Source organism: Liolophura sinensis, chromosome 6 (assembly GCF_032854445.1).
Source record: "Liolophura sinensis isolate JHLJ2023 chromosome 6, CUHK_Ljap_v2, whole genome shotgun sequence".
Taxonomy (NCBI): Eukaryota; Metazoa; Mollusca; class Polyplacophora; order Chitonida; family Chitonidae; genus Liolophura; species Liolophura sinensis.
Genome location: NC_088300.1, coordinates 72,674,810 through 72,696,843, shown reverse-complemented (window position 1 = coordinate 72,696,843; position 22,034 = coordinate 72,674,810). Strand labels below are relative to the sequence as shown.

General features: G+C 38.0%; 1 protein-coding gene across 1 annotated transcript in view; it reads right to left on the bottom strand.

Annotated features, from left to right (window-relative positions):
• LOC135468978 (slit homolog 2 protein-like) overlaps positions 1–21,258 on the bottom strand; it is a 100,361-nt gene extending 79,103 nt beyond the window's left edge. The window contains 4 exon segments of the mRNA XM_064747482.1: positions 16,104–16,175; positions 19,427–19,498; positions 19,814–19,885; positions 20,650–21,258. Coding sequence (XP_064603552.1) covers positions 16,104–16,175; positions 19,427–19,498; positions 19,814–19,885; positions 20,650–20,816 — 383 coding nt within the window. The 5' untranslated portion in view covers positions 20,817–21,258.
• Positions 21,259–22,034: the final 776 nt, after the last annotated feature.

Genomic DNA, 22,034 nt, shown 5'->3' with positions numbered 1-22,034 from the left:
TCGTCTATTAACAAAATTGGACGAGGAAAAATATACAAATTGGCAAAATTTCACATCAAAGTACATCTAAAAACAGATTGAAAGTTAACCAATTATCTTTTTTTCTTCTTAACTAACATCACTGTCTCATTTCTTTGCTTCAATCTTTATAAGATAAATGTGTAATCAGCACGAAATTTCAAGTTTTAAGTACATTTACAGATTTCGGGCAGAGCAACATTACATATGTAAATTAAGGATTCTAAGAATTGAAAAATAGCATCTGCATCTATCTGTACTGAATTGTTCACTAGCTACCATTTACATGTCTATCGGCACATATTTATATTTTTCTTATTTAAGAACATCAAAGAAGAATCTTGTGTTTTTATTTATTTGGAACATTTTATCTGTTCTGTGACAAGACTGTCTACTTGACAACTGGTCAAAATACCACAATAATGAATAGACAGTCTAAAGCTTTGTGTAACTAAGGCAACACAGAAATCATGACAAAACTATCATATTGAAACTTTGAGGATTCCTTAGACAGGAACTTTTGACCTTGAAGTTTCTTGTTCTTTTCCCTGCCTGTCACTTTTGTACCAGATGATAAAGAACTTAATAAATAACCTTGATGTCCATATGTATGCCTGTCTCGATCTACATGTACAATAATTTTGTCAACCATGCATTCTTCGTCATTCAAAGGGAACTTTGGCTCTACAATTTAAACAGAAACTGGTGTGCAAAACCTAATTGGTAAGTGTTTCCCTGCCACAGCCGCATGTAAAAGACATCTCCTGATGAGAGAACTTCACCATCTGGCCAGCTCTCATAACTGCCACATTCACCAGGGTCCACCAAAGACAGCAAAGCCTGACTGACTGACACAGAAAGAATGTCCGGCCTAAAGTGGAGAGTCTCTCAGATCCCAGAACAGAGCAACCAGCTGGGAAAAATACAAGAGGATAACAGTAGTTCTGGTATAATCACTTCACTTGATCTGGATGATCAACTTCATATTAGCATTCCCATCTTAAGAGTGTTGGCTGGTCAATATGAGATGAAGTGCAGTAGAAGGCCCACAGAGCAGCTTAAATGTGTCAGAAATGTGTTGAGTAACTGGTAAAAAAGTAAAGCTTACATTTAGGTTAATTATTGTCAGACCACTACTTATAAGCTAAGTTCCCTCTGAAGCCGACTTTGCCAATTTATGCTTATTCTGACACAAGAGGGTAATTAGTGAGTGATTAGTTCACAATGAATCCATCATCAATTTCATGCCTGCACAAAAATTCAGGTATGTTCTATATATCTTTTGTAATCTACAATGAGACAAAACTATGAAAGCTTTTTCAATGTGAAACATCAGTTTCCGCTCTACATTAGTGAAAAAGCCTTCTAAATCAAAAATACAATACTCCAGGAGTTAGAATAGGGTCCTTTTCTCAGAGTCACTAATAACCCCTATAGAAAATGAATAATTCCTGTACTGGATGAAAGCTCCATGGGATATCGGATTTATTAGACCATAAAATCAATACACCAATGTGTTTATCAACTTGGCACTCATTGATGTCCTCAGCTCAGAAACGCTACCAGGGAGTCATTATTGGATTTGATCATTACGGGAACAAATTGAATAATAAAGGCGTCAAATCCAAACCAGCCAGGCAAGGCACAAAATCATTTGATAATTTCTAGGTGGTATACATGTAGGCCAGTTATCTTACTTGAACTCATCTAAGCTTTTGTCATGTATACATTGGTGCTAGATGTACTGTATGTCTAAAACAAAGGTAGGTCTGAGAGATCTGTTCAACCAGTCATTATCAGACAATGAATCATGTGTCAGAAAAACTTTCTTTTCATGAACTAAGAAGATAAATGTTAGGATACTCCTTCTACATACATGTAAATATCATTTTCATGTCAGAAATACTTATTATATGTTTAAAGTGCTTCATAATTTCTGCACATGTACATGTTTGAATGTAATTACACACAATATAAATTGATAGGTTTTCTTACAATAGTTCCATGTAAATGCAATTGGCAAAAATGGCACCAATAGCATTGGGAACTCCCACAAAGTTAAACAAAAACAAATTTTTCTGAACAGCAAGCAGGTGCTTTCAAACTAGCTCTTAAAACTTGGATGATCAATTCTTAGATGAGCACCCCACTGAATGCTGAAGAAATCTACCACCAGAATTTGCTGGAATGGTATCACTGGAAATATCTTCTGAGGGTGATTCTGCTGGAATTGTGCTTGAGTTTCCTTCTTCATGTTTTATGCCTTCTGTCTCTGATCATATAACACAGCCTACAGCAGTAGGTCTTTATGCTCAGTCTTGCAATGTTAAGGTGGCTGCCAGAGGTCTGGCAAATTCAAGTGACCGGAACAGCTTATACTTGAAGCTAACCTGCAGAAGGCATCAGCAAGTCAGGGGATAGCTCTGCCCCTAAGACTTAAACCTCTGTAGAGTCATCAGATGGAAGCAGCTCACTGAGTCATGTAATCTAATGGTTGCTGGCTTCTTGGATGGGTCTCCACTGTAGAGAATTTGCTGTTCCACAAGCACTTGGCCCATTCCCATGCTGGGCTATAAACAAATCACAAGGCTATCCTGATTATAATCAAAGGAAGCTTGATATATCTACAAATGTTCCCAGGTTGCACCTTGCTGTAATGCACCCGTGAATCCCCGGTCCTTGTAACCTGTAAACATCCTTATAAACACGCTCAAGTATCGCCTACACCTGATGAGCTGATGGCTAGATGGCGTCCGCTGAGTGATTGCATTAGATATAATCTGATGCCATGAACTTCATGTCAAGCACTATTCACAAGGCTACAAGAAACGTTTGGTTCCTAACATGTACCTCCTCCTAGTCATATGTTAAAAAAAACTAGCTCAAAAAAGGAAGGGTCGCTAAAAAGAAAAAAGCAAAGGAGTGATAGAGTAACTCAAGGAAATGAGGATAATTGGGTCCCATATAACATCTCATGAACTGTGTAACACTGGTGAACTCAGTTTCTCTTGATACAAACATGTGTAAATTCCAAAAGCACTGCATGATTTTCTTTTTATTGCAAGGGAACTTCATGCACACAGATACAGGACCATAGCTACTAAAGTATTAAATACAAATACATATGCCACATGATATTCTTGAGTACGGCGTAAAAACACCAATCCAACAAACACAATACATGAATCCCACTTTTTTGCACTTAAGAATATAGATGCATATATCCAGATACATGTGTGGCCTAAACATATGTGCATGTAGATACACATGTATATCGTTACCCCCCAGTCAGTTGTACATCAAAGATGTCACACACCTACATTTTCCTAGACTTGCTCCGGTAGTCTGATCACTGTGATTTTAACATGGAGTGATAAACTGCAGTGTAAAGCCACACACAGTCTACATGTGTGTAAACTCATTTATTTCACGTGAAAGTAAATTATATCAGACTGTGAAAAAAGATGCATGTTAAGACTGTTGTGAGATGGACATACTGCACACTTACGTTCCACTGCTACATGTAACTAAAGAAGCTATGTCTGCTGAAACTTTTCTCCAATCCAGGCAATCCTCCAATTAATACTGCAAATACAGCTGTAACTGGATCTTGTATATCTTAAATCTAATTTTAAACAAAACTCTTCCGTAGACAATAAAGGTTAATACTGTACTTCTCTGAAACAAGGATTCAAGTACACATGTACAAATGATTCAAGTATGTATAGCGATATGTACAAACTTTCCCTTCAATCATGCTAGGTTAGACTCAAAAGCATTATAGTACCTGTAATTCACCAGGTGTGATTGTGGACAGGTATGACCAACTGGTAGTTGTGGACTTCCTTTCATCAAGACTTCGGTGACAGGTCAAATCACAGGTGGTCTGGTATGTCCAGGGGTTGGTTGTCACAACCCGCCATGTCATACCTCCCTGCCCTAGAGGTACAGCTGAAGGCAAGGTATTTAGAGTGGTCTGTTACAGTAGAGAGTGACACAGAATAAGAATTAGTACCCATGTACAAATGCACGCTGCAACAGCATTTATGTTATGCAGGAAATCAGGACATGCAATCTGTCAAGTTGATGCAACTGCCCAACTCATGTGAATCAGTTTCATTCATGAGATTGACACTGCTTGTTATAAGAACATGCACTGTATGCACCACTGTTTTAAATGTACTCTCATTCCTTCAGTCTATGGAACCTTTGACCTTGAACTTCAACCTCATCTTGAAAATAGGGCAGGCCTTGTCAAAACAGGCCACCATTGGGGTTTGACCAGTAGTTTAGATTCAGGTGAGGAAATTATACCACCAGGTGACAAAGTTTTCACTCTAGCCAATATGTTGGCCTTGGGAGCAATATCGCTGCTAAAATAGCACACACTACATCCTACCTCACCTAGTAATTAAGTTCATTTTAACCACCATATGATACTGATAACATTCAAAATGTGCCCTTTGGAGGGAATTACTTGACATGGGTACTGTTAATAATGTTTTGAAGATCAGGATTAATAATTATGATTTAGAAATGTATTTTGTTTATTAAATTTAACAAGGATCTGAATCAATCCAATGAAACGATTATTGCACGCCCTGTAACTGTACATGAAGCAGCCAGTTTTGTACATGTGGGGATTATTTTGTTGCAGAACACTTGCATACAGTTCTAAGGGAAACAAGCCCTATAACCATCAAATGTGGCTTAAGAACATTTCACAGAACATGTCCGCAAATTATATACAATGTTGATGAAATAAACCAAATGTTTTTCAGGCTAATGAGAAAAATTTAACAACTTTTAAGTAAAAGAGTATGATAAGTATCTTTCACATTACAAAAATGCAACTGGAATATGAAAAGAAAGCAACAATCACATTTGCATGATGCATAATTACACATACACGTATTTACATTAAGGAGACAAATAAGCCAAAGCTGACATACATTGTAAAATGGCATCATAGCAAGACACATTCCTATGTCAAAATTACAAGGGAAAAACTGGTTATATAAAAAGTAACTGTTAAGCACACAATGTATGCTAATTTGGCTGTGCGTTTTTAAGCTGTTCCATGGCTTTAAGCTGTAAACAGTGGTTTATTAAACTGGTTTATGAAGGTGGTTACATCATGCGTGAAGTCAGATAGGATTAGAGGGACAGTATCCTGTCTGATTAGATGATTATCCTCAGACCACATCGCTGACAGCTCATTTGTACATCAGTCACAATACATGTCACAGGGCCCAAAGTTCACTTATGGGACATCTCCTCAAGCAGACTATATATAACTGTATATAGATTGTATATACAAATGTATAGCAAGTGTATACATTTTCCTACTACATGAAGGATCATTTATCTTAATCTTATTTAGTTTACTTTTAAACAACACAAATTTCTTTCTTTCATCTATTAGGTGGCTAAATTTTCAAACACACAAAAGGAGGCAGCTACTACAAATTAATCACACTTTCAAAGCTTTGTTTATGTACTAATGGAACCGAGGGAATCTTCTGCAGAGTTGAGTAGTGGAACAGGCAATTAATGCAGCCTCTGGTCCAAATAAAGTCACAAAAAATGTTTTAATACTGAATACAAAAGTGAGTAATAAACACATGCATTAGCAAGTTGAAGTATCCGTATATAAAAAACTCCAGCCACAAAAAAGAAGCTACATGTATTACCATCTTCAAAAATATAGCATTTGATCAATGCGGAGAACTTCATTATATGTACCTGTACATGAACATCACAGATCATTACAAAGAACTGACTGACAGCATGATTGGCTGATTTTTAATTGATTTTTTCAGAACTAGTTTTTTAATTGGTTTTTAAAAACCAATTTTTTTGATTGATTTTTAACTGTGAGCAGATACTGTATATGCCTGATTCTTTCCTTTACGATTGTACATGTTCATGATGTACTACAGTTTCATATGTGTAGGATGTGCCTTTGGCCAGATACACTATATGCCCTATTCAGTCCATTACTTTGATCTGTTTTAATATCAGTCCTAAAAGTCTGTCATCTTCACTGCAAACATTTTTTTGCTGCCTGGGAAATCAGGTTACTTTATCACAAGCTTTATATTGCAGTTATTATGTTCCTAACTGACAATTTCCTGGATATTAATATAGTTAATCGCTGAAGATTTCTGTAGTAAAAAACATTTTGTTATATTATGTTTTCCCCAGAGAAACAGAAGACACAGGCAATCAATCTGAGAATATTAGCTACATGTAACTGTATTCCCAAACACTCAAACAAGACCCACATTTGGAGGCTATTAGAACTGTAAACATATGCTCTTTTGTAGTTCATCAGAAATTACATGCAAGATTTAAGTGGTAAGCTTTACTACAGGAGGCTGGAATACTATTTTATGGAAGTGTTGAAAACCACTTAAAGAGCTTTAATGTATTGAATATCAGATTTGCTCATGGACAACTGTAAATATACTGTTAAATGGTGGTAATGGTGGTATTACCTTTCCAGCTCCACATGGGCTAGTGCTGCAGTACAGCCACCATATACTATACCAAAACTAACATAAACAGCCCTCCTCCCATCCCATCCCGACTAGATCTTCACAGCCATTCATAAACCCTTCTGCACGCATTTTCAGAAGTACAGCATGAAGTTTAAAACAGTCTGATTGATATAACAGGAAGGGGTTCAAGTCAGTGCAACAGTGCAGCACACATGAATTACAGTTCTGTAGTATGTGTAGAATACAGATATAAATGGCCAAATTCTGCCATTAAAAAAGTATTCAGTCTCATTTCAGCCTGCCTTCAAACAAACTGTGTTCGTGCTAGACATCCTTTTAATAGTGCACATTAAAAGAGGAGCTTAATTAAAAGATTTATAATACTGTAAATCCTGTATTGTTGAAATTTTGTGAGTGACACAATCTGTGTTGCATTCCCCAATTTTACTCTGTGGAAATCATTGTAGTATTTTTTTATTTTTTTAAGAAACATTTTACTCTTTATAGGTAGGGTGGAGGGTTAAAATGAAGGAGGTCAGTCGAAAGTAGATTACTGAGCATACATGAGCTAAATATCCTCCCAGATTGATGTATAGTACATGAAGTACATGTACTCCAATTCTTCAACCTTTTCCCATGTTTCCAAAGTGTTTATTCAAGCAATTTCTGAAGGCATGATTCTGTGAAGCCCTGAAACTGGTCCATCCAACCAATGTAGTTTTGTCTCCAAAAGCATATTACAAATGTTCATAAATTGCACTGAGAGTCGCTCTTTCATATATTAAAAGGTTGAGGAATTTGGGTATAATGTATAGGATGTTGCCGTACACACAGAAAAGGCACATTACTACCAGTACCACATGAAAGAATACACCGTATAACTCTAAAGCAGCAGGAAAATTCCTCTATCTTTATGACATCAGTCACTGCTTATTTTATTTATTTATTTATTTGATTGGTGTTTTACGCCGTACTCAAGAATATTTCACTTATACGACGGCGACCAGCATTATGGTGGGAGGAAACCGGGCAGAGGCCGGGGAAAACCCACGACCATCCGCAGGTTGCTGCCAGACTTTCCCCACATATGGCCGGAGAGGAAGCAAGCATGACCTGGACTTGAACTCACAGAGGCCGTATTGGTGAGAGGCTCCTGGGTCATTACGCTGCGTTAGCACGCTAACCAACTGAGCCACAGAGGCCCCTCTCAGTCACTATTACGCTGAATCACACAAATAAGCATGTTGCATTATATTACCATCAACTATACAATACATGCGAAACAAATGCATGGATCAGACAAACATAAAACAAATGGATGTACTGAATTCTAAACAAAAAAACAAGTGAATGAACTAGATATGTACATGTGTAAAACAGAGGAGATGTATATAGATGAAAGACACAAACATGCTTTAGCTAACACACTAAAGGGATGCCGACAGTCACATGTACATGTAGATGTACTAGTAGTTCTACTTCTAAGTAAAGCCCTATTATAAGGTAAGCCACTTGTTACACAACTTCAGAACACCAGCGAAGTTTTATCTGCCACCTTAATTTGCTCTCAAATTTTATGAAGATTTATCCAATTACACATTAAACCACATGATGACACATGGACCAGGTTTGCGGAGACTTTTCTCATCAAATTGCAATTTCTGCCTGTAGTGACAGTCTTTAACGTCTGTGGTTTCTTTTTTTCTGTGCATGCGAATATTTAAGCTGTTAGTAGAGTTGAACTGATGTGCCGGCCGATAAGCCAACTACATATACATGTGTTGGGCACACTGACTAGCAGGTTCCCTCTAGCTACTATACCTACTAACTCAGCTATGAAATAATTCATCAAATGGGTGATAATCCCGGGGGATTTAGCCTTTGTTGTCGGAAGGTTTTCATTAGCGTTATCTCTGTCCAGTGTCAAGGGTAAAAGAGTACTTGTGTGAAGTCCTTTGCAAGTGAGCCCATACTGGTGTGAACCCAGCCAGTTCTTCACACAATTTGACAGACTTCCTCCCAGCTACAGGTCCTGTATATCACCCAGGTAGGACCTGGCCATTACCCTGGGGGGCAACCAGTTCAAATACTTACATGAAGCAGCCAAATTTTACACATACCGATGGGATGATACAATGCACATCTAATTAATAGATCATTCTCAATAGACATACTTGAAGAAAAAGTATTTTGGTTAAACAGAAGATACAGTTACTCTTATATGATATTCCATAAATTAATAAACATCACTATTCTTAGTCTCCCTAGAAACTATAAAGGAATAAACATATGTATTTTTTGCATATTATATACTATAAATGATAGCACCAAATGTCTTAGATCATGACTGTGAGTGCTCAACTTACATGGGTTTAGTCTTCAGAGAAGTTTTACATATACATGTATACCAATTAATACAAATTTGAAATCGTTCCTTCAAGAAATGTTTTCTTTAGTCTTTAAAGTCTTCAATGGGTTTCTACAAAATTCAGCTGCCAAAACCCTTTGGAACCTTAGAGGTACATTGAGAGGGCAAGCTTTCTGGATGAAAGACTAATTGTTCACTACACAATACTTCCAGTGATCAGATGCTAACATTGGGAAAGCCTTGATCCTTTTGTATACAGGCTCAACGGTGCCAGTTTTCATAATCATGATTATCTTGGTTTGTCTGCATATTCACTTGATGCGTCCTCAGCAGAAATTTAGTCTTCACCAAGAATTGAGACCCATTTAAAGAGGTATTTGGATGTTATTTTAATGCTGATTCAGCAATGTACATGTATATGCTGAGCATCATACTGCTGACTCAACAATATATGTACATGTATGAATACTGACATCTGTTTCACAGTTAGAGGAAATGAAAATAAATGGAAGCCTGACAGTCACCCATACAATATACATGGTCAGGCAGATTTATTAAATTTACATGTTAATATATAAAAATTATTGACCTCAAAAGGTTAAATGAAAAGGAACTATAAAACAAAGATGATGTTTCAATGTCAAATGAAGAAAATTATGCCTCAGAATTTTGTTAAAAAAATTTCCTTTTGGGAGTATATTTATACCTGTTAATGGACCCCTTTATATTATGCATATTTTTCGGTCAACGGAAATTTCAGAAATTACATCATCCTGCTTAGAGCTCAGTGAACACCCTCAAAGTGCCCAGAGCCTTGTGAACCGTGTCCACTACAGTGTGGGCTAGGTGACATGTACACAGATCCTGCATGGCTCCTCACCCCCCTCTGAGCCTTTACAACCTCCTCCATTCAGCCTGTTGCCCACATCCCTGCCCTCATTCGGCCAGACCCATTTGGTCTGTCCCCCACAGAGCTCTTTTTAAGTTGGGGATCATCAATGACATCACCGCAGCAAGCTACTTAATTTCCGGACTGATCGCTGGAGGCCTAAAGAAAACTGTACTTTTTCCAACCATTTTTCTGTAACCATTTTTACTCCCCAATGAGAAGGTTGAAAATTTTTTTTTTACTGTTACATGTTATTACACATGATAATCTGCACATTAAGAAATAAAACCGAAGTGTTTCATCTATCCTTAACAACAATTGGGACCACAGGGTACTTTATTAAAGAAACTTTAAGAATGTGTTAATAACCATCTGTTAATTATATATCTAAGCTGAATCTAGCAAAAAAGTTAGAAAAACACTTGAAATGAATATTTTGATCGGCATTGGGCTGGTGGCATCCAAAACAATGACAGCATTTGTTTCTTCTCACCTGAAATACAATCCAGGTGTAATAAATCTTAACACTGCCCAGCTAAGTGTCAACCATCTGATTAACATCAGAATCGTAAGTAAGCTTGGGCATCAGGATTTGCCGACAAAATTCAGGGGAAAACAAATTTATCTTTTTGTCATCTGTCAGGCTTCCATATATCATGTATGGACTGCTACCGTCCCCTGACAATCCCCCCTCTGATAAGATCAACCTCTATAAGTTTGCTCCGATAAACATTGTAGGATACATGAGCCACAACTTCCCGTCACAAACAGGTACATTCACAAGTAAAAACAAAGTTTGCCTAATGACAAACTGCAGAAAACAAACTTGGAACCTATGTCAACAGTATGACCTATTACCTCCTGATTTAACTCTAAATGCCTTCATAGAAAACATATATCAAGATTGTGACTTGGTGAATTTACCCTACTGCTGCGGGTAACCAGCCCTTGAATAGTTGTGTGTTCAAATCCATTTCTCAGCAGTGCAGCTACAGCTGTAAGTCAGGAGGATGTCAAGGACCTGGCAAAGATGGCAGTATCTGCCACACTTTCTGTGAATGCTTTTGCACATTCATGTATGTTTTGAATATCTATTTTCATAAACATTAATTTTGTATAAAAGTCTTGCACTGACTATCACAAAAATATTAATACACATTCCCTTTCCTGCCATCTTGACTACTAGTAGTCAAAGTGCTACATTTATTAACTCCAAAAATTTCAAGAATGCAAAAGAAAAAGTTCAAAGGGCACAGGTGTAAAAATCAATTATCAATTTAGTAAAAAGATACATGTAACTGACAATAAAAGCCTTAATTCAGCTCAATCTGTAGTGAGCTGAAAATTTCAGTATAACCAGTTAGGGGATGAGCATCAACAATTATCTGACTATAAAACAGCACTGTGATAAATATCTGAAGATAAATAATATCATCATCTGTATATGGATGGGAGCACTTTAAACATCTTTAATCACACATCAGTAAATCTGACTTAAATGCTGATTCCAGAAAAACAGGGATAAACAGGTTCTGGTAGGTGTACATGTAAATAAAATTACTCAGCCTTGGCTGTAGGGGGGGGCTCAAGTTATCATACAGAAAAATAAACATGGCCACGGACATGTAAGAGGCATGTTATAGGGTGTAACTATCATAAGACCAGACAACAACAAGGCTTGTATTGTTCACTGCTCATAGGAGTTAACATAAATATCTACCTGAACCAAAGCCCATTAGGAATGAACAGGAGAGACACGAGATACTTTACCTGCAGCACCGTTTTCATTGTGCAGAATTTCTGTATAGGTGTCAAAATGATACACATACAGCCTATCCACTAATTGAGCTGATAAGAACTATGCTGATATTGGCACGAGCTGTTAACGCCGAAGCCAAGTCTGCGGTTTATGATTAGCGATTATCCCAACTTCATTTGTGTTGTACTTGTGTTAAGTCATGATGACTTAGTAGTATACATTGTGTCATACAGTAGTAAATTCACATGTCTAATTACCAACATGCAAGCTACATGAACCCTACATGTACATGGCTCTCCACAATTAATTCATCAAAACAGGTTTCTTCCACACCCGTGTACATGGATACATACGATTACTGTATGGTACCATGATGTGTACCTAAATACCCACACGAAATGTAATAATAACAATTCTAGGTAAACATCTCAAGAAAAACAGTTTCCTGCACATCTTAAGGGATAACAACACAGCCAGAAATGCATTCTTTCACAGATCTGGTCAAGCTTATAAAAGCATGTCCGTTTAGTGTAAAAACAGTCAGTGCAGAATTTAACACATCTATATAGTACCTATCACTTAGTAGGTACTGAAACCCATCAGAGCTTACAGAGACATAGAACTCTTGATCCCCAGAGAAATAAATAGAAAATGTGCCTCCCAGGCATTTTACAGATCAGTGTGAAAAGAGTGAACTGTCAACAGTATACCTATCAGCTACAGTGTCCATTTTATTGGATATGTGATTTCTAGATTGCTCCTCACTGACATATGAGGATTGACAAGCTAGCACAGGGAGCCTCCAGTAAGCTTTACCCCTGTGAGTGGAGGACCACCTAAGATGTCCGGCTTACACCACTGGTTCATCCCCTAAGTGACAAGCAGAAACAATCACACCAATACCTGCTTAGCTCCACAATAAACACATTGTACAGACAGCTATCCGATTACTTTTAAACACTAACAATATCATTAGCTTCAAATGATATTTTAGCAAGGTCTTCTGAAAATATCGCCATGAATCTCACGTTTCTCCGTACACTATTTGCTTCCAGTGCTGTCACATTGACGTATTCATCACAAAAAAACAACCAGGACACCACAGAGCAAAAAATACTTGCTCAATTAAGTTCACTAGCGCTGCTCATTTTCACATCTTTGAATGTAACAATACAATTTTCTACTGCCACTGATGCATGTTGACAATGTGATCTATTACACAATGGTCAATAGGCTACCTTAATAATGACTGGATCATTGTTTTAAACTGGTCTATTCGCAGCTTACTTGCTCCTGCTGACTATAACTCTCAGCTGTCTCACCAGTTCTCAGGGTGCCTATTTCGACATATGTCAAGGCCAGACTGGAAAATTATATATTTTAACCATGAGAGCAAAGCAGCTTACAATCTACATAAAATCAGCCTTTTTCAACACAGAGACCAGGGCCAGTTTCACAAAGATGTCATACATGTACAAAATAATCGCACAAATAAGACGATGGTATGCTAATAGTGACGTACAAAATATCATACGACAAATGTATGATAAAAAAAATGTTGCACATCGCTTTGTGAGCTCTATGCAGTGTGTGTAGCAAGGTGTAATGCTTTTCTCCAGCGCCAATGATCTAAATGTCATCTTCAAAGTGAATTTTTCTTTAATATGATAATCAAATAAACACAGAATAGGGAAGAGTGTTTCTGTGCTCTATTTGTAGATTGTAAGTCTTGATTTTATTATGAATAGGTCTAAGCAAGTCTTTCCTTCAGATCAGAAGAAAGCTGGACATGTGGAAAGTTTCAAGTTAATATCCAAGAATGATCACTGACCCACAACACTTGTATCACCACAAACAATACCTTTCATATGTTTATGTTACAAGGCTTCTCAGTTACTTGTAACTTACTTTATACAGGTGGGAGAGATTCGTCACTCTAGACAAGGTGAAAGACTAGATTGTTTGAGAGAAACAGTACTTTTGTACACATTATAAACCACAATTGATCATTTTTCTGAAATGGTCCATTTCCTACCATCTCTACCTTCATTTTAAAACAGTTTTATATCGACATGGATTCTTTCCCATTAAAATCAGCTGAAATTTCCGGAAAGAGAATCTTTTCCATCAAAGTCAGCTGCAATAGCTGATCCCCGTTAGCAAAGCAATTAGTTTTGACTATTTTTTGTCAAGGATTATATACTTTGAAAATCCTCTACTACAATCTCTTTTATAGTGTTCATCTCTCTCTTAAATGGGTTATGTGAAAAAGCTGAGCTTACTATCATTACATCCCACATCAATGTACAAGTACATAACCACTGTCATTTAGAAGCACATGGCCACAGTTGAATGCAGTATTTTGTAATACATTATATTCTTGTTGTAACATGTTATGAAATAGGTCTGAAAGACTGTAACTGCAAATATATCGCTAATACAACCTCAGGATGTTAAATATGTACCAGTCCTTTCGAACTCATATACATCTACAGTATGCTCAGTTCACAAAGCCTTTGGTTTGTTTACTTAACTTTTTTTTTTTTTGTCTTTCATCGAGCGAAACAAACATACCAGCACAAAATGAGGATCATTTTCTAAACTTCTGGTCAAAACAACATCTTAAAATCTTATAAACTTGACTGCTTTTTTCCTAACAAAAACTGTGTGGCATTTGTTGACTTTGTGAAAGCCGTGAAATGATAAAACACATGTTACTGGGTCATGGGAGCTTACGTGTATTATAAATGTGACAGACTTGAAGTGGAGGAGAGAACAGCCAAAGCAACTCTCACTGTAACAAAACTGTAACAGCAAGAAAAAAAAAACGTTTTATGTCCTGGGAGACTTCCCAAGAGGATAACAATCAATCAATGGTCTACAAAGAACAATCTTTCATTCCTAGCAGTGTGTTTTTACATTGGTCTGAAGCCACTTGTGGAAATAAGACAAATATTTAAAATACCAGGCACTATTATAAAGCCTGGGTCCACAGCAGGACAGCCAAAGCTGACTGTACTGTGTATGAGAACCAAACCACTCAACATCATCTTATGTGGACAATATTGACATAACCTGACATGTTGAAGAAAAGCCTAGTAATTATTTCTCACCTGAAGGGATTGTGTTTTACCTGGCTGTGTTTATTTACTGCTTCTTACTCTGACCAGGTATGATCGGTGAGAACACAGGTGTCACTGACTGACCACAGACATAGTTTGACAAGTTATCTTTTAATAAATTCACAGCTTGAATGCAGGTAAGGTATGCGATACCTGACTAGCTGTTCAGAAAGGACAGGATCTGAAACTCTATAATACCCTACTGCGTATATTCCGTTTGTTTAGTTGATAAGTATTCCAAACTCGTCTGATTAATTGCCAGCCCCTATCGAATCCCGCTCTTCCCTTAAAAGTATATTAATGTTGCAGATTGCTAGACTGCCGGAGTGAGGCAAATATTCAAACTTTTTATTCCCCCTGTATTGTCATGCACTGGACACCTTCTCTCCAAACACCTGCCGGGTGGGAGTCCACATGTTGACACGTCTAAGCTGCCCACTCTTAACAGCTCAGCTTAATAAAACTGCTATCATTCACACAAACAATAAACATAAGGTGAGATGCAATGATAACTAGATCACTTAGCATTCACTATAAAGGCTTGTTATGGTAATCAGTGTGGCTGACACCCTCATTATTAGCACTAATTAATTATATACCAAGCTGGTTTACACCCCTACAGAGTATTACGGTCATAAATATTATGGTAGGATTTAATATGTGCCATATTATGGTCAGAAAACATCAAGGTCAACTCTCTACCCAACAAAGGCAGTGTATAGATCCAACATGACAGTGTTTTGTGAAAATTCTGCTCCATCTACCTCCCCACACAGCAAAAATATACCTCAGAGAGCCCTTACTGACTTCACTACACAAATACTGGATGTTATCATCTTTTTTTGGAAGAAAATATATTCTCCTTCCCAACTTTCAAATACTAATGTACCATTTTTGCAAGCGGCAGAAATCCCTAAGCAGAATAAAGATTTGAAATCATACATTATTGGTACGTCAAATTTATTTGATTTTTTTTAAGGGCTTCACTTTCTAACTGTAATAGAAAATGATAATAGCCAAAGAATGGAGGCAAACACAGTATACATATAAATGACACAAAGCGGAAACTGGTCTGCTGCAATATGGGTGATAGGCTGAAACTGGTGTTAGTACAAGCATACATCAATAATCCTGGCTAATCTGTGCTATGTTTAACACAGGAGGAATTGGCTTATCAACCCAGAGATTTACATGTCGATTGGATACTCCCACACAGCTTTAGGATTCTCGTTAATAGATGATTACAGCTGAGGGTACCTGTCACAGTTTTATGCACGCTTAAACCATATACAGACTTACAGAGGCTGTGAACGCTGTGCTTAAAATAAATGTATAGATACATGTATATGTCATAACCAGTCGGCAGACATTTCAACAAAACTAATAACAGATGAAAATCAGTGATAATAACAGCATGTATAAATGTATATTGTAGGGTACTTACAGTCGGTAGAGGTTTGGCATGTTTATAAAAAGCAGATCTGGAATATGCTTCAACTGATTTCTGTTCAGCCGCCTATAATACAAAAACAGACAACACAATTTAATATCATACATTAACCTGCATAATTTGTACATATGTACTGTAAGATGTTTCCCCAAAATCTTTACTATATATCTGATATAAATTGAACCCCATAAATTATTAACTGTAGTTCGATTTATAAATAATTGTAACAATGCATGTGGCTGTGGTATCACAACTGGTTATGTAATTAAACCTGTCAATGCAATTGGGAAAATTCGAGTTAAAACTCTTTTATCGCCAAAGGTAGCAAATGTTCTACTGTATCATGTGACCTTCAAAAATGTTAGGTAACTATTATTGATCGCATTTACCATAACATGGGTGTCTTCAAGAAGTTTTACAAAAAGTTACTTAGAGCAGATGAACGATGGAGAAAACTGTCGAACACCTGTAAACTTAAGAAGTTCTTAAGGGATGTCATTTGGCCTCCAGAACATGGCAACACAGGTGATCAGTAAATTAAATGTCATGAAAAGTTGCCTAACATTTTTCACAAGTCACTTGATACAGTAGGACTATTTTTGCCTTCACAACTAAAGAGTTTAACCTTGTAAATCCCCTATTGTAACATAAAAATTCCAATCATGTTACAGCTAGACAAAGAAGCCCATAGCTGTATAAAGTGCAAAGACCTTAGAGCATCACAGTACATGCTGATGTATTAACATGTACATGCATCTCCACAATCAGGGTAGATAACAGCATATTCACTTGAACTGGGTAGATAACAGCATATTCACTTGAACGGGGTAGATAACAGCATATTCACTTGAACAGGGCAGATATCAGCATATTCACTTGAACAGGGCAGATATCAGCATATTCACTTGAACAGGGTAGATAACAGCATATTCGCTTGAACAGGGTAGATAACAGCATATTCACTTGAACAGGGCAGGTATCAGCATATTCACTTGAAAAGGGTAGATAACAGCATATTCAATTGAACACAGTAGATATCAGCATATTCACTTGAACAGGGCAGATATCAGCATATTCACTTGAACAGGGTAGATAACAGCATATTCAATTGAACACAGTAGATATCAGCATATTCAGGTATTATTCAGCCTCATGAATGAATAACACCAACACATCATCTTATAGTTATAGGCCTAAGCCTACTGTTACAGACGCCTAAAACTGTAAAAGTTTTCAATACCCGCCCCAATGGCTACACGAGTATACATCCAGATGAATTCAAATTTGATCGCAGATCCGATAGCAAATTTGCGAACTTCCTATTCTCTTTTATTTTTAGTTTGAAACTAGCGCCAAGACAATCTGCACCGCTCGCCATGTCCTCGCCATTTAGGCTGATGGTCTGAATCTCATCCATTTTCCAGTTCTCCCTGTACAATTGTTTTCGGAGCATCACTTCGTTCCTGAGAAATTCCTTCACGAGTATCTCTTACTCCCTTACCCATTTGTCTTTTTAAATATTTTACACTTAAAACAAAAACACATGAAAAAACGAAGCGAATCAGAAACCCGTCTTCAGCTGCCAGTATGATCTATAAAGACTATGACCTTCTCTGCCTCCGGAAGCACGAGAGCGGTGGATTATCTTCGCTTTGACGAGATGGTTCAAGCTTCGTTAAAAAGAACGGCAAATTCGATCCCAGCCTTACCTTAAAAAAAAAAAAGGAAGGAGGGGTGGGGGGAGCGATTGCTTATTCATGGGATTGTCAGTTCAATACAGTGAACTGATCGGAATTTTATAAGGGTTTAGGAGTGAAACATTCTTTGTCAAAGGTTTTTCTTCTTGGAGACGGAAGTTATCCGCTGGCTAGAGTTAAAGGCACTGAATATATACACGGCCAAGCCTCTTCAAATTTACACCCAGATGCCGTACACAAAACACGTCTACAGTTTTATGGAAACGGCAAACGTTTTGTGTTAGCAATGGATAAGACGCGACTGTCGGTGTCGACCCGACACTTTGCCTTGTCGCGGCGGGCGTATAGGCTAGCTACACTGTAAAAAGAACCTGTTCCTCAGAAGATAGACATTTGGACTTGTCACGGGAGTGCATGTAGGCCTGTATAGAGCTAGATATCTCATAAGATTTTCAAACATTTATCCGAACATTTAGCGCTATAGGCCTGTACGCTGCCATACATGCAGTATTTAGTTGCGTTGTCTACCTCAGCTGTGAGGTAAAGCATAGGCCTATTAAATTAGGCCTATGTTTGAAGCTATAGCTGTATACAGGTATAATCTCATTGGACTTGGAACAGTTTTATCACTATGTCTTGGCTGCAGCAAGTCTTGCACGGTAGGTCTACAGACCTATGCCTAATGAAAGGATTCTCTGCGCAGCATGTAGGCCTACCGGTAGCCTATATGAAACTTTCACGTGTTATCCACCGCTTAGAAGGCCTAAGCGATTTCTGATTAAAACAGAATTTCTTCTGGAATCTTAATAGGCCTATAGTGTGTCCAAATATTTGACAGTTTCCATACAAGCATTTTTCTTTTAAAATATGCCCCCGGCACGTCTACTCTTTTCGCCCATTAAGCCTGTAATGTTTTTCATACAGATACACGGGTTCTTAGGTCTACAGCCCGTACATCTTTATTGCAAGTCTTATATACACTTGAAAACATTAAATACACTACTTGCGGACATGGTAGTTTGATTTTGGGCAAGCGTATGCACAAGTCGTTACTGGCAGGCTATTGGTAAGTTAAGATGTGTTGGAGTGCGCGGCGTAGCCCGGGGAAAGAGGCTTTAACGCGGCCATTAACCCGTGCAGACAGGTACAGGAGAGACGGCTAGACGGACCGAGGAGGTGTCGCCAACCGATCGCTTGGGAAACACCGGTTATCACGTTGGGAAAGAATGCAAAGAAAGGCAAATAAACAAAAGGATTGTGAGGGAGTCTCCGGCTAAGCACGAGGAGAGACATGGAATTAAATATTTAGAATATTCTATATGTCTGCGCGCACTGGGAATATTTTATCCAAATTTCACGCAGCGCCAGAGCGCGAGAGATCGAGAGAGAGATGTTCATTTGACAGACGACGCAGGGCTCACGAGATTTTCTGACTCCTCACTCCCTTAGATGGATCCCTGAGCCGAGCAGTACACAGCGTGTATTCACGCTAAATCACAATTTCACTGCGTTCTCGATTATCCGAACAAAGGCGTTGTGTAACTTCACAGCTTCATTCCAATAAAAATTTAATACACCATGGACCTCGTTTTGGCACCCATTTTTCAGATGTCAACTTACAAGCGTTCCATGACAACCAGATCCTGGAAAGCCCCCTTCTCGATGGTGTGAATTTGATTATCCAAAAGTTGCCTGCAAGAGGAGTTTAATATGGTTTAATTAGATTACAGAGACATCAGCCACATGTTCTCTATTTTACGGAACACTTCGTTGAGGGTACATCAAGGGAGGATTCTCTGCCATGTCCTTTTCCTTTCTTTTTTTTTCTTCTCATTCTGTCTTTCTGTATACAATGTCGCCAGCTTACCATTACAAAAAAACATAAAATAAGTGAAAGAAAATTAATTACACCGTACTACATTGTGTCAATACTCTTAATTTTTCTGTCGTTTTAACTTATTTATCGATCACCTCCATTTTCAGTCAGACAATATCAACTCCACTTACAATATTTTTAAATGTCGAAGCCCCTGGAAATCCGCTCTCCTGACGACGGTCAAGTTGTTCCCTTGCAAATCCCTACAATTATATCATTAAACCAAAAAGGATGAAATGACACAATAATTGTCTTTAAATAAAATAAATATTTTTCTGAAGAACAAAATATCTATATTCTGCAAACACATTGCATTTAATAATATTTACATGCATGTCACATAACTTATGATAGGCCTAATTGAGTCTTATATTTACATCCTAAAACAGTCTGACCTCTGACGTTAATTTCGGCGTATGTTCTTAGGTAATCTTTATCTTGCCAATTATGCATACTTGTCATGGATTTCTTGGCTGCCTCACCTGCCATTTCCAGACAGCAGAATCTGTCGTTTTTAAAGAGTTTGTCAAGACTTATGGCCAGATGAATGTATAGAGCCAACCGGTAAATTGTATACAGTTCAGAGCTCAAATCAGTAGCAATTACTTCAGTCAAGAGCTAGTTTCAACGTATACGCGTAATGAAGGCTTGTCAGCAGATTAATTAAAACAAATTCGTGTTTTAAACACGCAATATACAACGTGAAATTGCTGAAGCTTGACGAATTATGTATACGCATGTATATAACAACGTATTATAATACTGGTATTTTATATTTATGATAATTCTAGCAATTTATCTTTACTCTTATGGTTGAAAACAAAAAACTCCCTATCCATGCCATTTGTCATATTTGTAACATTTTTGAATGGTTAAATAAATTATATGGCGTAAAATGAAAATATCCAATCCGTCGTTAAATAAAATATGAATTAAGTGTTTCATTGTGTTGACTTGCTTAACTTACAATCGTTCGGAATCCTTCGGGATACCTCTTGGAATATGGTAAAGACCTCGGTAGCTGCAGTCTACCATTTTGCCCTGACAGATACATTCCCGGGGGCACTGGGCTGCTCTCAGACCCACCAGCAAGCTTAGAGCTGTCACCATCACGAAAATTCGACACACGGCCATCTTCTACAAGTGATGGGTAAAACACTCCCAAATTGAACACACACACTTTCACACAGCCACTATCAACAGTGGGTAAACTATAAATAAATATTGATGAATGTAATATAGATCCAATAGGGTTAAAACAAGAGGTAGTGATTTTACTCCAAAAACGTGAAGTGCTATGCCATACCCCTATGGTACACCGTCTGGCATGAGGGGGTCCCAATTGTAGCCACACACATTCCGCTACTATGGGGCCTAAACTGTGCGGTGCAAGGCCTTGGCTCTCATACCATCGCTGAATAAGGCCCCTTTAAGACAGCTATCTGGCCGGTGCAAAAGGGCTATATAGTTGCACTGATGTTCAACGTGACACCCGTGTGCAGAGAAACTGTACAACAGTCACAGCTTCATATAAGCCTATAGGGCACTACCAAAAGGTAAATCTCACAAGGTTACAAGTATATCCAAGGCTGTCCGTTGATTCAGATGTTATATGCGCTGTCACATTACAGCATTATAGGCACACACACCAGCACGAACAGATGATACGCTGAATGCAACACGCACGTGCAAGCTCTTTTAAAACAATAACACGGCTTCTTCTCACGATGTGATTTAGGGATAAGGTTAGCCCTCTATGTAGGATACCCCAATCGTTTCACAGAGTATATATATACATATGTATATACGCACTCCGTCTGCGGATTTTTCAGCCAGTCCGTATTTCAGCGTACTCCGTAACACCCGACATGGGTAAGTCGCTCCTCCAACTTCTAAGTGGGCGCGCACACTCGGCTTTCTCCCGGCCGGGCTCTCCAGATGGGCCTGTCACTCACGGACGCGACAGCCAATTAAATCGCTGCAATCTGCGCCGATTCAGCTTTTTGTTGCCGATTTCTAGCGATCGCCAAGCAGTCAGCACGTTTTGTCCCGTTCATGTGTGCAGTAGTAAATAGTATGTAAATATAACAAAACGACCAGGCTTTTGTCATATTTGTTTGTGCTCGCACTCATAGCCAAGTACAGGCTGCATACATGACTACATGTAGCCAGAACGGTTCTTGCATACATGACTACATGTTGCCAGAACGGTTCTGGCATACTTGACTACATGTGGCCAGAGTGAGTGAGTGTTTGACGTTTAACGTCGTACTTAACAATTTTTCAATCATATGGCGACAAAGGAATCCTTAGTGTGCATGCTATGTGCCTCCTTGTTACCGCTCTTTAATC